The sequence below is a fragment of the Aphidius gifuensis genome, linkage group LG1 (genome assembly GCF_014905175.1).
Source record: "Aphidius gifuensis isolate YNYX2018 linkage group LG1, ASM1490517v1, whole genome shotgun sequence".
NCBI lineage: Eukaryota > Metazoa > Arthropoda > Insecta > Hymenoptera > Braconidae > Aphidius > Aphidius gifuensis.
Genome location: NC_057788.1, coordinates 14,156,877 through 14,173,707, shown reverse-complemented (window position 1 = coordinate 14,173,707; position 16,831 = coordinate 14,156,877). Strand labels below are relative to the sequence as shown.

Below are 16,831 nucleotides of genomic sequence, written 5' to 3'. Positions count from 1 at the left end.
TTTTTCTTATTGATTTAATTGATAGAATTTCCTTTTTGATAAATCACAAATTATTTATTATAAATTAAGAATATATCGTTAACAAAGTACCGGTAAAACACCAGTATATTGCTAGTATTATTTTTACTCTATATATATTAGTAAAATACCGGCATCATACCAGTAAACATTCCGTAGACAGCTTGTCATAAAAAGTCTGAGATTTTACCAGTATTTTACTGGTACGCTGTGACAGTACAGTATACCGGTATAATACCTGTTTATGCCGGTTGTATAATACTACTTTTCTACCACTTATATACCGGAAACATACCGGTATCATACCAGTATGTGGTTATCTGGGTACATAGTTCCAGACTCTCCACGGCGAGGCGCACAAGTCGTGTAATTTACCATGTACAAAACAAGGTGTAAATTACATGTAAATTACATTGTAAATTACAATGGGTTTCATACCTACCCAACACTGTCTATAGGGATACCAAAAAAAAAAATACTGGTATTTTTACATCTCTAATAGGGAAGAACAGGGAAGAAAAAAAAAACTAAAAAAAAAAACAGAGTGAAAAAGAGATTGAGAGCGATAAGGGAGGCTGCTTGAAGGTCGTTGAGTGTTGGAAATTACAAAATAAGTGCAGTAAATAAATAAAAAAACTGTCAAGAGTGATAAATAATAGATATAACAGTGGAGAAAAAAAAATTTCGTTTATTTTGACTAAACAGTAAAAATTCTGTTCAAATGATTACCCTACAGTCTCATAACCAGGTGAGTGATGCAAGATAACCAAAAATTATTATTAGTGTTGCAATGTACATATATAGTTAAAATTATTAATGATTTTTTTTTTCTTTGAAAGCTTTATTATAAATTCTAGAGTATAAAGTTAACAACTAATAAAATGTATTTAATAGGTGCTGTACCATCTGACTCAACTAACGTCAGCTTTTACGCCAAGAACATCAACGTACACAACAAGAGTCAAGAAACAACATCAAGCCACAGCAACAAAAACTATCAATCATATATGCTCAAAAAATTTCGTTAAAAATAGCACAGCTTCACTTGAAAATTTAGATGTTCACACTGTTTTAGAAACACGACATTTAAACGGTCATGACATCAACGTAATAACATCAAAACAAATAAATCATGTACCTAGATCGATTGATGCTCATGACGGCTGGAAGATATCCTATATTTCTGGCTCAACATTTGATGATAATAAACGTGGATTATTAAACTCTCTCAATGGTTCAAAAAATTATTTTGGGTTATCAAATAATAATTTTTACGCGACTACATTACTTGCTAACGATATAATAGCACGTGGATTCAAAACACAAAGAAATGTCACAGCTGAGATTGCAAGAAATCCATCAATGGCTGGACGATTTCGTTCTTGGATTGGTCTTTCAAAATTTGCTGTAAATTAATTAAATAGTATTTTTTTCATTTATTAAAAAAAAACAATTAATCTTAGTTTAACACAAAATTTTATTTGATTTTTTTGTAGGATGAAAAGCCCAAAGCAACAATTGAACGAACTGATTTGGAAAATTTACGAAGTATTTTAAATAATACTAATTTATCAATTGAGGACAAAAAGCATGTGAAAGTTGCATTTGCCGAAGGTTATCTTGCTGGAAATGATCGTAAAGTACCTGGACGTGGATTCAAATGGCTAAGACTCATCCAACAATTCACAATGACTGTTGTAGCATTTGTTATTTTATTATCAATTTTAGGTACTTTTTTAATTAAATTAATCTTTTAACAATATCATTTTACTCAAAAAAAAGTAAAAGTAGTCAGTTATTTATTAGCGTTAGTAAAAAAATAAAAATAATTGTTTGTTTTTTATAGCAAGTACCAATGGTGGTAGTATGTTCAGAATACCACTTGGAAGTCATGCTGCAGTTGACCCTGAAGAAATTAACGTAACCTTTGATGATGTTAAAGGTGTTAATGAAGCAAAACAAGAGTTAGCTGATGTTGTTGAATTTTTAAAAAATCCAGATAAGTTTTCAGCTTTGGGTGGCCGTCTTCCAAAAGGTGTTCTCTTGGTAGGTCCTCCCGGAACTGGAAAAACTCTGCTAGCACGTGCTGTTGCTGGTGAAGCTAAAGTGCCATTTTTTCATGCAGCTGGTCCAGAGTTTGATGAAATATTAGTAGGTCAGGGAGCACGACGTGTGCGTGATTTATTTAAAGCAGCCAAAGAACGAGCTCCATGTGTTGTATTTATTGATGAAATTGATTCTGTTGGTGGTAAAAGAACAACGTCTGTTATTCATCCATATGCAAATCAAACAATAAATCAGTTGCTTACTGAGATGGATGGTTTTCAACATCATGAGGGCGTTATTGTATTAGGAGCAACAAATCGGCGTGATGATTTAGATGCTGCTCTTCGACGTCCTGGACGTTTTGATATTGAAGTATACGTTCACAAACCTGATTTAAATGGTAGAAAAGAAATTCTTGGATTATATTTAGCTAAAGTATTAACAAAAACACTTGATATTGAATCACTTGCACGATCAACAATGGGTTTCACTGGTGCTGATATTGAAACAATGGTTAATCAAGCTGCTTTACGTGCAGCAATTGAAGGTGCTGATCATGTGACAATGGAGCATTTAGAAAAAGCACGTGAAAAAGTTCTTCTTGGGCCAGAATTAAAAGGACGAATGCCAGATAAAGAAGAAACAAAAATAACAGCCTATCACGAGGCTGGTCATGCACTTGTTGGTTATTACAGTAAAGACGGTCATGCTCTAACCAAAGTTACAGTCATACCACGAGCTGGAAGCCTTGGTCACACGAGTTATGTACCTAAAAAAGATGTTTATCACGTTACCAAGAGTCAATTACTTGCTACTATGGATGCAATGATGGGTGGCCGTGCAGCTGAAGAATTAATATTTGGACCTGATAAAGTTACAACTGGAGCATCCAGTGATCTTCAGAGAGCAACAGAAATTGCTGAGACAATGGTTAAAAATTATGGTATGTCTGAGAAAGTTGGTGTCAGGGCAGAAAGAGAATCAAATAACAACGAAAGTGGATCAGATTATAGTCCCAATACTACAGAACTCATTGATGGAGAAGTCAAGCGTTTATTACAGGTAAAATAGATAAAATAATAATATTAAGATATTTATTGATTCAGCGATTTAGTGTTTATTTTTTTCAAGTATCTACCAGAATAATCTATCTGTTGCTTTGATTTAAAATAGTAATAATAATAACGAACATGTAGACTAATAAGTTAAGAAATTTTGAGCGATAAATATCTTAATATTTTTTATTATAAGTTGTAATATGTATTTTAATATTTGTTTGTTTATTATCTCTTTGTTAGGAATCTTATGAGCGTGCTAAAAATATTTTAAAGACTCATGCGAAGGAACACAAATTATTGGCTGAATCGCTTATTAAATATGAAACACTTGATGTCGAAGATGTTAAAGCAATTTTAACTGGTAAAAAATCACCAGCCGAAACAATTACCGACAAACCAAGACCGATTGTTGATGTTCCAACGATTGTCATCTAATATCCGAGACTGAAGTGATTTTTCTTTTTCGTTCGTTGATTAAGTAATTAAAATATAAAAATACATCAGATACATCTCAAACGAAAATTAATAAACAACATAAAATAAATAAATTTATATTGATATGAAAAAGTTTGTGTGCAAATAATGATTTATTTGCGATCTTAATCATATTACTTTTTCAATATATTGTATATTATTGTAATGGTTTTGACTTAAACTAGATAAATTCGTAGTAAACATTTCATCACAAATTGCTTTTTTTAGAAAAATTTTAACAATTATTGTGAGGACATGTTTGTGAAAAGATAAATAAAAATAACAAAAAATGTTTTGTACAGTAAATAGAAATACAAGTGTTGATTCGATATTTTTTTTTTTTCTTTTTTTTTCTTCATTTGTTTGAAAAAAATAATAAACTTAAATGATTCAATCTATCTATTATGACTGAAACAATTGAAAGTTCTTGGATAGGCCATACAATGTTAATATATATTAATTCATTGATCAATATTGTAATTATTAATTATACAAAATTATATATATATATTATACATGCGTATTTATTTCATATATATATATATATATATATGTAATTCCTATCTATAGATAAAAATTTTTTTTTTTTCTTTTAACTAGTACATGTAAACTTGTTAAACATTTGTGTAATAGGTATACTTCTGAATATGATATCTTATAACCGATTTGTCATAATATAAATATTGCCAGTAAAATTTGATTCGTATCAATATAAAAATAAAATAAAAAAACTACCAAGGATTTCAACTTTCGAAAATTTCGAAATTATATTACAAAAATTCAAAGAAAAAAAATACAGAAAAAGGTGGAAAGGTACACATTATGTACATGCGCGTACAAGACATACTGATACATAAGCGAATAAATATCACAGTTTTACTAAATTATTATAAAGTAAAAAAACAATGATAGTTTTTATTAACTAGTCAAATTGACAAGAAAAACCTATTGCCTTTTTTTTCAAGTTTTTATTTCTATTAAAAAGATAATTTTTGCAAGATTTAAAGAATCAAAAAAGAAATCATATTAAGCAGTTAAATGATCATAAATGATAAAATCATTGTTTTTTTTTCGTAATATGTATAAAAGTCTACAAGTATACAATTTTATCGGGATCCAGTGATAGATAAAAACATTCGTACAATTTTTATTAGTATAAAATTTTCATGTAAACTAGTCACTTTTTTTTCTACTATTGGCTTTTATTTAAAATTGTTATTTTAGGTTCATTATATGTAGCTATTTTTAAGCAACGGCTTCATATATTATTTTATAGAAAACCTGTAAATCCTTGATCACATCACAAAAATATTAACAACAGTAGTAATATAAATTTATTCTTATCAAGTTTTGTTGAATTTCTTTGTGGTTTTCGAGAAAAAAAAAAGTTTGACCTAGTGTTTCATATATCATATCAATATTTCATTTTATTCTGTTTTGATAAAGTAAGAATTAATATAATAAATCAAATCAAATGGTGAAACTATCGTTGAGTTAATTGCATTTTTATCTACGGAATACATAATTCTTTTTCTTATATAATTGTTAAGCCTATCAACTTTTTTTTTAATTATTGTTTTTATTAATAATACTATTGATACGAATCCCGATAACATGGTTATATAGAATAAGACATTGCTAGTACGTTTGTGCGTGTAAATTATTTTTATATATTGTTTTTTTTTTATTTTACAAATTTCTTTTCTTTTTTTTTCAATTCGTGCACGATTATTGATAAAACAAGAACGATATAATTTAGAATATTCAGATGGAAAAACATACATGGGATTAAAATTTTTTTTAATCAATATTTTGTAATCTCACTAAATTTCATCCGTCCGAAGCTTGACTTTAAAAAAATTAATACTTTTTTGGTACATTGTTCGAATGTTTGCGCTCATTATTAAATAATTTAGATATTTTCTTTTTTTTTGCTTTTTTTTCTTTCCTTTATTAAGAAAGAAAATAAATAAATATACAAATTGCAATAATTCAACTGGGAATTTTTTTTTTTTTATAATTGTCAACGAGTTTTGATAAAATAACATTTAATTTTTTTTTTTCTTTGAAAAAATTGTTTAAATCAACTTTGTATTACGTCATAAAGTTAACATATTATTTAGATTACATTTTTTTTTTATATATATAGACTTGTCAAATTGCACGAGAAAATGTAAATGTCATTATCAAACATTATGGCAATTCGCATTTTTTACATGGAAATTATATTTAAAAAAACGTTATGCTCCCTTTGTTATCACCAGTATAAATAGGGGCTAAATAATAATACATATCATAATAATGCATTTAACGAGCTGCCAGTAGACATTTCGTTTCAATGAGCTATAAAATAGTTTGTACAAAATAAACCAGATTAAAAATTGTGGTGTTCTGGTCGGTCTAATTTTTTTTTTTTTTTTTCTTCTTTTTCTCCTTCATTATAAATTTCATCTTATATTTGTATTATTATTTTTAGGTCTGTTTATTTAAAAACATTAATCGATAACAAAAACGACAAAACAAGCATTCATCATATCATTGTTGTTCAGACAATTGCATTTATCAAATTTCCAATTATTTTTAGGTCTAGTGCAAATAATAAAAAATAAATTAGTAATGATAATAACAATTATTATTATTATATAAACTAACGAGAAATATTGGGCAGTGTTGTACGTACAAAAAATGGGCTGTTTGTACAGCCGCTGACAAGAAACTATCACATTCCTTGCCAATTTACTTGTTTTTTTTTTCCAGTTTTGTTTATCTTCCACAGCCTAATTATAAATTTTTTTTTTTCTAATTTTTCATTTTAAATTAAATTTTGTCTTATTTTATGATAACTGGCCATGTTTAGTATGAATTTTTTATTAACGATTGGCATCAGATACTTCATTGAAAAGCGGTGCAAGTGAATCAACATCGGGTAATCCATCAAAATTACTCAAAGTATTTAAATCATCAGCGTCATTACCTGAGTCAGCCAAAAAATTTGGTTCCAATAAATCTGAAACATTTCTGCAAACACTTTCAGCTGATCCAGCATTACCTGTATCTGATCTTAAGTTAAGTGAATTAAGCGTTGGACTGGATAACATTGGCTCATTGCTTTCACGATAAATATCTTGTGATTGTATAGTATGAAGTGGAGTTGATGGATATGAACGAGAGCTATTACTGTCTTCCGTAAAAGCTGGTGGAAATGATGAAGTCACTGGAGGCAAAGGTGTATTTGGATATGATCTAGATTGTATAAATTTATTAATTGTATCACTAACTGATGTATTCAAAATAGTGTTTGGATCAAGTATATTCTCAGATAATGTTAAATTAGATGAATTTGGTAACGTATCTAACATTACTAATCCTGCATCATCAATTAAACTTTCATTAATATTTTTACCATCATCTTCATTCAAAAAATTAAGAATTTTATTAATATTTTCCGGAGATATTTCTTTAGTTTCCATTAAAAATTGTTGATCATCACCGATAAAATTAGCATCAACTTCATCAAGCAAATAAGTTGAACCAAAATCATTATATTCACTTGGCACTGGTGTTGGAGCAATTGAACTACTACTTGATAAATCAAAGTATGTACTTGGAAATGATGTTGATATTGGTGACATAAAATTTGGATTAAGCATTCTATGAAGTGGTACAGATTGTGAACGACAATATTGTTCATTACCAAATGTCTTGACACTATTAAATAATTCACTTATTTCTTGATCAGCTGGTTGACTACGTCGATGATTGTTTTTTATTTCTTGAAGATTTTCCTGACTTGGATAATTAATAACCAATTGTTTTTCACTATTTCCAATATCACTTGATAAAAATGATGTACATGTTAATGGTTTTTTATCATCCTCGTTTATAAGTCTTGATCCAGTTGTATTTGTATCATCAGTTTGAACATTAACTGTACAACTACTATTGCTGTTTTTATTTATACAATTTGAGGTTGATAGTTGAGCTGTTGAGCTTGTTGGCACAACAAAATTATTTATACGACGACCTCCACCAGTATATGGTGCTGAACATGATGTTGATCTGGACAATAATTGTTTTTGTGTTCTTGATCTACAAACACCAGCCATATTACTTCGTGATCTTGGTACTGGGGTATTACGAGGCGATACAAATGGACTTGCATTTTCTGATCCAGGTTTTGACGCAGCTCTACCATTGATTGGTGAATGTGGACCCGGTGATATTGGTGTAAAATTAAATATTCTTCTACGTGTATTTGGACTTTGTGGTATTACATTAAGTGTGTTAACAGCATAATTCAATTCCTGGCTATGATCAATAACACTTGTTTCAAAACTAACACGACGTCTTGATGAATTTGATGGATTCATTATCGCATTATCATGATTATTTAAAATTGTTGGTAATATTATATCATGTTTTTGAATTATTTCACTTGGTAATATTGTTTGTAGTGTTGTTGTTGCTGTTGTCGTTGTAGTAGTAGTAGTAGTAGTAGTAGTAGTAGTAGTAGTAGTAGAAGAAGTAGTTGCTGTTGATGTTGGCGTCGTTGTTGTTGCTGTTGATGTTGGCGTCGTTGTTGTTGCTGTTGCATTTAATAATGCTAATGTTGATGGTTCAACAGTTGTTGAACGTACTGTTGTACCTTTGAGATTCTGTTGAAGAATAATACGTAATTGTGATACTTTATCGAGTCTTGATGCTTGATTATCTTCCATTGCAATAGCTGTAGTTGTTTGTTCAGCATCTGAACTTGATGAATTTGATTGTTGAAAATATTGTAACAATTCTTCTTCTGGTTCTTGTGAATTATTACCACCATTCAAATAATCATCAAGTGCATCTTTATCAATTGTACAGAATTTATCATTTTTTTCTATATTTGAATTTTCACGCAATATCTTCACTTCATCTTTTTTCAAACTACTAGAATGATTTTCATCGACTAATTGTTGATTATTTGTTGTTCCATTAATTTTATCTGTTTTCTTGTGATCTTCTGAATTTTTTTCTGAATCTTGTTTAGACTTAAGTGTACTCGAAGGCACCATCGATAATTTTTTTTTTAATTCCAACACTTCAATATTTTTATTTGAATCATTTAATTTAGCTTGTTTTTCTGGACTTATTTCACTTGAATTTATTGTTGAATCAATACTAACACGTTTACGTGAATTTTTAGCAGTTATTTTACCATCTTTTTTCATTATATTATTATCATCGTCATTTTTTGTTGATAATGAGCCATTAGAAGGCGTTGTATCACAGTTTAATTGAGGTGAAATTTGACTCATTGATCTATGTAATTTTCTTGATCGGATTGTTGGTGTTGTTGACAATGATTGTGATTTAATTGGTGTATTTTGAATGATGATTGTCTGTGGTGATTGATTTGTAACTTGATTATTTTTATTTGTTTTTTTAGTTTTAACAATGCCCGTTAATTTTTCATGATTTGCGCTGTTAATTATAAGATCTGTTTTATCTTTACCCTGTTGATTTTGCACTTGATCCTTTTGCATATGTTCCCGTTGTTGTAATTTTTTTTGTAATTGTATTTGTGCGTCTCTAAGCTTACCAGATTTTCCACCAACTGGAGTTGTTGATAAACTTGGAGGTGTTTCTGGTACTAATTATCAAAAATATAGAAGTTCAATTAAAAAAATTTTTTTTTCATAATAGAAATTTATATTATTAACATACTTTTTGGTGTTGTTGGCTTGACATCACTAGTTGTTGAACTCAGTATACAAATTGCAGACAAAGACAATGTATCAACATAAAAATTTTCAACCAAATAACGTGCTAGAGCACAAAGAGATGAAAATTTTAAACCTAAAACACTCTCAGCCCATTCTCTAATCAAAATTGATGCTGCGCCAAGCATTTTTTCAGTTATTGGCTCGTCAAATTCATTCTCCTGAATGCAAAAAAAAAAATAAAATAAATATACATATACTTATCATTAATAATTTTTTAAATCAACTATATTGCAACAAAAAAAAAAACAACGAAAGAAATAGTTTACCTCTGGTATTCCTGTGATTTCAGGAAGAGTTGGTGTGCTAAGATTAAGACGTTTTCGCATACCAGCATAACAGTAACGCGAATTTCCACGTGTTCCAAGCCGTCTTGGCCGTACTTTGGGATAAACTTGTTTCATAACTTTTCCGAAATCAGCTGTTGACAATGGTTTCATCGAATTTTGCGTACAAAAATGACTACAAACAAAAAGGAAATAAATTATACTACTGTTCATATTATATGGTATGTCAAATATGACACAATAAATAATAAAAAATAAAAAAGATGGAAAAAAAATATATATAATTTACTTGTACTCCTCATATACTTCTTGCTTTGGCAATGACACATCAGGATCTTCAACAAGATGTGTTCTGATCCACATAATAGTTTGATGAATTTCATAGCGATTACCAAGTGGATTTAAAGGTTGTCGAAGCGGATCAGTAACACCACCAAGATTTGTAAGTGATGCTGGTAATTTTAAATATAATAACAATTTTTCTTCAACTTTAAGCTGATCAACACGAAGAAAAACATCTTGTACTTTGTGTTTAGAATCATCATTCAAACTATCTTCAATCATAAGACGAATTTTATCATTTTTTGCTGCAGGGCTATTTGGTAGAGATTTGACTGTAATGACATCCTGTAAAATATCACCAATATGAAAGCCATTTGATTGTTTTGGTCCACTAGTACAAAGACGAATTTGTTGATGATGATCTTGATCATTATTTGTTAAATTAATATCTTGTATTTCCAAATGATCATTTTTTTCTCTTTTAATTTTACGCGGTTCAAACGAAGAAATGTCATCTCGGTGTTGATTTTCAACAGTCTTTTGACTTTTACTCATCGTACACCACACCTCTTCTACTACAAAATCTTATCACTTGTAACACCTCCAGGTTCGGTTTTAAAATTACAAAAAAATAATTTAATCGGTTAATCTTGAATACAAATGATTGTCAAGTAGTTTTAAAAACAAAAAGAAGAACAATGAAGATAGAAATTGACAAAATTACGCAAATTTAAGTGGAATAATATTCGAGTTGTTTTATTTTTGCAAACCATTATTTCTATCAAGTCAGTAAAAATTGTTTTAATTTTTATCGTATCTTCACATATTTCATTCATTTATTTAAAAAAACAAAAGAAATAATTTTTAGAATAGAATAATTTTTCATTTAGTTGATATAATTTTGTTTAATGAGCACCGCCGAGAAACAATTGACTCACTTAGACTCTTTACCGTATATTTTAAATTTAACATAAAATTCAATTAGCACACAATAATTCATTACATGAGTGGAAGTAGGCCGTATTAATTAAATTGACAGATCACATATATTATCATTTAAATATTTGTAAATATTTATTGTTAAATTCATTCATTGATTTTAACTGGGATAAATTTAGTGCTCTTTTGGATTATCTGGCAAAACGCTCCCTTCCCAACACTTCCCAAGCAACAACCCGGAGCTTTTTAACCGCACGATGGAGCCTCTTGTGGTCTTTCTCTTTCTCTTTCTCTCCCTCTCTCTTATGTCCCGCTTGTTTTTCATACACAACAATAATTTATACAAATACAACATAAACAACGACTAATCACAGCATTGGTAAAAAAAATAAATTTTTTTAAACATATTTTTTTTTATGAAAAACTATAATAAAAACTAAATTATTTTTTTGTCTATCTACTTTAAATATATACTTTTGTGCACTTCTGCGCGCTTCTGCCTGCTTCTGCCATAGCTTCACGCGCGAATCGCGATTTTCACAGTAGCGTCACTAAACTATGGCATTTTAGGAACTGTTAGGAGCCATACACTATAGCGGATAACATTGACATTTTCAGTCAAAATTTTGTTATTGATTACCTAGAAGTTTCCTTAAATTTGCTGAGTAATCATTAACATTCGCTTATGTAGAAGAATATCATTTATATGTAATTACTGAAGTCTGTATAGTGCTAGCCAGTGATGGGTAAATGGTCTATTTTTCGGGTTATTTACATTACCTGTAATTTACATGTATCTTACATTAAAAACTAAAATAATGTAAATAATTTAAATATAACCCATACGGAACTTTCCCTGCAGTCCAATTCACAGGGCAAATTTTTTACAATTTAGGGCTTTTTTTTGCCGGTGATGGCGCTTGTAAAATTTTTTTTATATAGATTTCACATACAAGAGCCCCACAAGCACCGCCAGTGGAGGAAAAAAGCCCTAAATTGTAACTGTGAATTGGACTGCTGCACCCGTATTCACATATTATATACAATTTAGGGCTTTTTTTTGCCACTGATGGCGCTTGTCAAATTTTTTTAATATAAGGTGCGTTCTTTCGTCAATTTTTTGTTGGTGCATCATGACCACGCATTTGCGCACAAGTCGAGGAATCAAGTAAAAGTTTCAAAGTATGTATGTGTGCGTTACTCACACTTACAAACAATTAAAAACTTACGTGCTTTTTCAGCTTTTGCGCAAATGCGCGGTCATGATGCGTCAACAAAAAATTGACGAAAGAACGCACCTATAGATTTCGCATATATTTAATACTACTATCAGTGTTGGGTAGGTATGAAACCCATTGTAATTTACAATGTAATTTACATGTAATTTACACCTTGTTTTGTACATGGTAAATTACACGACTTGCGCGCCTCGCCGTGGAGAGTCTGGAACTATGTATTTCGTAGCCATTTTGCAAACATATGTTTTATGTTTTCATTACTCTCGATATTTATTGTTATTTGTTGTTATTCTTATTATTATTATATTCTCTAATTAGCATAAATTTGTTCTTTGGTTATTTTAAAAAAAATTGTAAACAATGTCAGGTGTTAAAATTGTAAACAATTTTAATATAAAAATTATAAATTATTAATTTTATTCGATCTCATTATTATTTTATTTCATTCAATGTTACTTGTGACTTTTAAAAACCAATTGTTAATTCAAATATTATATGTAGATCATTAACTACAGCATAGTAATTTGATTTGATTTTTTAAATTAATTACCTGTGTTATTAAAATTATTAGTTGAAGAGTTATCCATCTTGACGTATATGTGTTTATATAAATAACACGTATTTATGAATATTTAATACTTTTATGTAGCAAGGTTTATTATTATTTTCTACAAATGTCATGTATTTTTAAAAGATTCGATATTTTTATTAAATAAATTTATATATCAATATTGGAACAGATTTGGAGCAATGTTTATAATTATTTATCGACATTTGACAGAATGAAATTATAAATAACAATAAATAATATGGTGGATTACGCATGCGCACGCTGATTTTTATTAGGTGCTTTCTTTTGAGTGTTTATTTTTTTTCACTTCAATGCGCATGATCATGCACATGCGTATGTCATGCAAAATTGAGAAGAGAGCAGTGGCGTCGAAACAAATAATTCTTAAAAAATAAGAATTAAAACATGGCTGATCCAGCTCCTTATGTCCTACGCTGTTGCAATCTGACTTTTTGCCGACTGCGCATTTAACTGCGAATAAACAGAGAAAAAAAAAAAAACACCCAAAAGAAAGCACCTATTATTTTTTTTTTGAGTGCTTACGTGCAATCGTACTTCGCACGTACGCAAACTTTGGTTTTCTGTTTGCGTTCGTACGATTGCACGTAAGCACTCGATGGCCCTACCCGGCTTCCGTTGTTTGCAATCAACAAGTAACCTCCAGTAACTTTTAAGTTTATTTTATTCCTAAATTTTTCTGTCAACTGCGCCGTTTCCGGGCTTCCAAGTGATTTTTGGAACGTACCCCAGAACACTGATGTGATCTCCATCAGCGCACGCGCAGGCGCAGATGTGCATAATTACTTATTGAAAACAAAAAGGCTGTGCATTGGCGCCGGCAACCACTGGCATTTTATTCATTTTAACATTAGTGTGTCAAATTTCATGTCATTTAGGATTTAGCATTTTGTTGTAATCAATTGCAACTGAAAAACACGAACAATTTATTTAGAATAAAATAGAATTACCCCAAAAAAAGTATGTTTACAAAACCAACAATTTCAATATTTTTAGATTAGTACACAAATGTCAAGAAAAATATAAATATAATACCGGCGCCAATGCACAGCCAATTTTTTTTAAATAAGGAATTCTGCTCATCTGCGAGTACGCGTGCGCTGATGGAGATCACGCCAGTGTTCTGAACACCGAGTTCATGAAAGAAAGCAGCTATTAGGTGCTTTCTTTTGTGTATTTATTTTTTTTCACGTTAATGCGCATAGACATGCGTATGTCATGCAAACTCGAGGAGAGAACAGTAGCGTCGAACAATTATTTTTCAAAAAATAAGAATTAAAATATGGCTGATTTAACCCCCTCATGTCCTACGCTGTTGCAAACTGACTTTTTGCTGACTTTGCATTCAACTGCGCATGCGCGAAAATAAACAGGAAAACATATAAGGTGCTTTCTTTTGGGTGTTTATTTTTTTTCCTGTTTATTTTTGAAGGCTGCCACAGTGACATCGTCAACGCTCAAATTCTTGGAATTCATTATAGAGACCGTTTCCCACATCCACCTATAGAATTGCTCGCAAGATCTTGCAGCAAGATCTATCATCACTAGATAATTACTAGAATTTTAGTGGAAATTAGCCTTGCAAGACTCCCAGTTAAAAAAATCTCATAGAAACCGCAAAAAAGGGTCAAATACAGATCAAATGCTCATAGATATTATTATTATTCTATGAGCATTTGATGTGCATTTGACGCTATTTCGTGGTTTCTATGAGATTTTTTAAACTGGGCTATCACAGCCAATGAACATGTTCCATTTTTTCGTGCAAGAACTTGCATGAAATTTCTATAGCGTGGAGACACCGCTTTACGCTCACGCTCGATGTTACTATAGGTGTGTTCGTTCACTATTCACACCGAGCGTATGCACGGAGCGTATGCAAGGAAGCGCTAGAGTTTTGCGGTCATTTGAAGAAACTTTAGTAACTAAAATTTACTAAAATATTCGTTATTTTCAGTCACTGTGTTTATTTTGTTAATTTAATAATTTTTTCTCAGACGCAAGAACAAATTACCAATTACTAATAATGAAAGAGAGCGAAAGAACTGGAAAAAACGAATACCAATAAATAAATAGTAAATTTTAGTTACTACGGTTTCTTCAAATGACCGCAAAACGCTAGCGCTTCCTTGCGTACGCACTGCACCCGAATTCACAGGGCAAATTTTATACAATTTAGGGCTTTTTTTTGCCACTGATGGCTCTTATAAAAATTGTAATGCTCTGTGAATACGGGTGCTGGAGTGCTATTCTTGGTCCAGTATTGCGGGAGTTATTGCGGGTCCCGCAATAACGATTCGCCGACAAAAAATGTTTGTCGCGATAGAAAAATATGAAGGCGCTTGTTGTTGCTTTTATGTGAATTCTACCTTATTTTTGCATTTGCATACGACTATGGAAGCTTTCCATGAAAGCAACAACAAGCGCCTTCATATTTTTCTATCGCGACAAGCATTTCTTGTCGGCGAATCGTGCGGACCCGCAATCCCGCAATAACGAATACACTCCAGCAATATTCAGGATGATCTCATTAGGGCTTTTTTTTTCCGATGGCGGCGCTTGTGAAGCTTTTCTATGTAAAATCTATATAAAAAGTTCACAAGCGCCGCCATCGGAAAAAAAAGCCCTAATGAGAACATCCTCTGAATACGGGTGCTGGTACGCACGGAGCTTATGCAAGGAAGCGCTAGGGTCTTGCGTCCATTTAAAGAAACTTTAGTAACTAAAATTTACGAACGCATTTGTATCAGTCATTGTATTTACTTTGGAAAATTCAGGGTGCGAACTCATGGGACCGCTAAAGTCAGCGGCAATATGGTGGCCAATATGGCTGCTGTTTTTAATATGGCGGTGGTAAATTCCGTGGTATAAGCACTTTTTGTTGACTTCCGTGATTCTAATTGTACTGTTCGACCAAGAAGACTAGAAATACAGGAGGACGAACTTGCCTCAAAAAACCGTTCCGCTATGTGATCGCCGCATAATTGAGGGGCGCTAGTAGTATCACGGTAACGTGCGCGACTTGTATCGCTTTTTTTTACAATGCGCACAATACAAACATACTCTGACAAACATCATGTGTATAATGCTCTATTAGTGTTTGTCAGCAGTCCAATTCACAGGGCATTACAATTTAGGGCTTTTTTTCTCCACTGGCGGCGCTTGTAAAGCTTTTGTATATGAAATCTATATAAAAAAAATTTTACTAGCGCCATCAACGGCAAAAAAAAGCCCTAAATTGTAAAAAATTTGCCCTGTGAATTGGACTGCAGAGTATGTTTGTATTGTGCGGTAAAACGATACAAGTCGCACACGTTACATGCGCCCTCAATCCCCCGGCGATCACATAGCGGAACGGTTTTTATATACAGACGAGATAGGGAGTAAGTCCTCCTGTATTTCTAGTCTTCTTGTGTTGATCGACTCAGATGAACAGTCAAAATTAGATTCACGGAAGTTGACAAAAAGTGCTCAAATCACGGAATTTACAAACTGCGCATGCTCTGATGCACCGCTATATTGAAAACAGCAGCCATATTGAAATCGGCCATATTGCAGCTAACTTTAGCGGTCCCAGGAGTTCGGACCCTCAATGTTAATTTTTTGATCAAAATTTGGAGCGACATACCTACATGTAGATCGGTGATTTTATCAACTTTTTGCAGTTTTCACTTTAATGACCTCTCTGAGTAGTTTTATCAACTATATTTTCCATAAATTCATGATGGTAATAAATCTTAAAAGATAAAATTTGTAGAAAATCCAACAATTCATCTCTTTAAGTAAAAGTAAACACAGTTATTAATAATTAAAAATGAAAATAGGCATGTAAAACTGTGAATAAATTGCAAAAAAATTAAAGGAATAGTTTTTTATGAAATATATATATTTTATTTAAATAATTTTGTGATCTTGGAAAAAAAGGTTTATATATAATTATATATAATTTTATATAATAATATATATTTATATATAATCATATATAATTATACATTGTCAATTCCTGTATATGTATAATTATATACAATTATATATAATTATATATAAATATATATAGATTTTTTTTGTGGTTATATATAATTATATATAAATGAAATTTTCTAATTTCCATATATAAATATATATATCCCTAGTGGAACAC

General features: G+C 30.7%; 2 protein-coding genes across 2 annotated transcripts; one reads left to right on the top strand and one right to left on the bottom strand.

Annotated features, from left to right (window-relative positions):
• Positions 1 to 495: 495 nt before the first annotated feature.
• Positions 496 to 6,143, top strand: LOC122848895 (ATP-dependent zinc metalloprotease YME1L). The gene is made up of 5 exons (XM_044147337.1): positions 496 to 766; positions 913 to 1,425; positions 1,515 to 1,746; positions 1,865 to 3,126; positions 3,363 to 6,143. The coding sequence occupies exons 1-5, from the start codon at positions 740 to 742 to the stop codon at positions 3,555 to 3,557; spliced, it is 2,229 nt and encodes a 742-aa protein (XP_044003272.1). The 5' UTR covers positions 496 to 739; the 3' UTR covers positions 3,558 to 6,143.
• A 321-nt stretch (positions 6,144 to 6,464) lies between these two features.
• LOC122848800 (serine-rich adhesin for platelets) lies at positions 6,465 to 11,725 on the bottom strand. The gene is made up of 4 exons (XM_044147130.1): positions 9,932 to 11,725; positions 9,625 to 9,817; positions 9,300 to 9,516; positions 6,465 to 9,225 (listed from the first exon to the last, which is right to left on the bottom strand). Exons 1-4 carry the CDS (start codon positions 10,477 to 10,479, stop codon positions 6,467 to 6,469), a joined length of 3,717 nt encoding a protein of 1,238 aa, XP_044003065.1. The 5' UTR covers positions 10,480 to 11,725; the 3' UTR covers positions 6,465 to 6,466.
• Between the last annotated feature and the right edge of the window lie 5,106 nt (positions 11,726 to 16,831).

Coding starts and splice junctions, on each gene's coding strand:
- LOC122848895 (XM_044147337.1), top strand. CDS start 740: ATGATTACCCTACAGTCTCATAACCAG. Junction 767..912: donor CCCTACAGTCTCATAACCAG/GTGAGTGATGCA, acceptor TGTATTTAATAG/GTGCTGTACCATCTGACTCA. Junction 3,127..3,362: donor AAGTCAAGCGTTTATTACAG/GTAAAATAGATA, acceptor TCTCTTTGTTAG/GAATCTTATGAGCGTGCTAA.
- LOC122848800 (XM_044147130.1), bottom strand. CDS start 10,479: ATGAGTAAAAGTCAAAAGACTGTTGAAAATCAACACCGAGATGACATT. Junction 9,818..9,931: donor GAAGTATATGAGGAGTACAA/GTAAATTATATA, acceptor TTTTGTTTGTAG/TCATTTTTGTACGCAAAATT. Junction 9,226..9,299: donor CAAGCCAACAACACCAAAAA/GTATGTTAATAA, acceptor TTTGATAATTAG/TACCAGAAACACCTCCAAGT.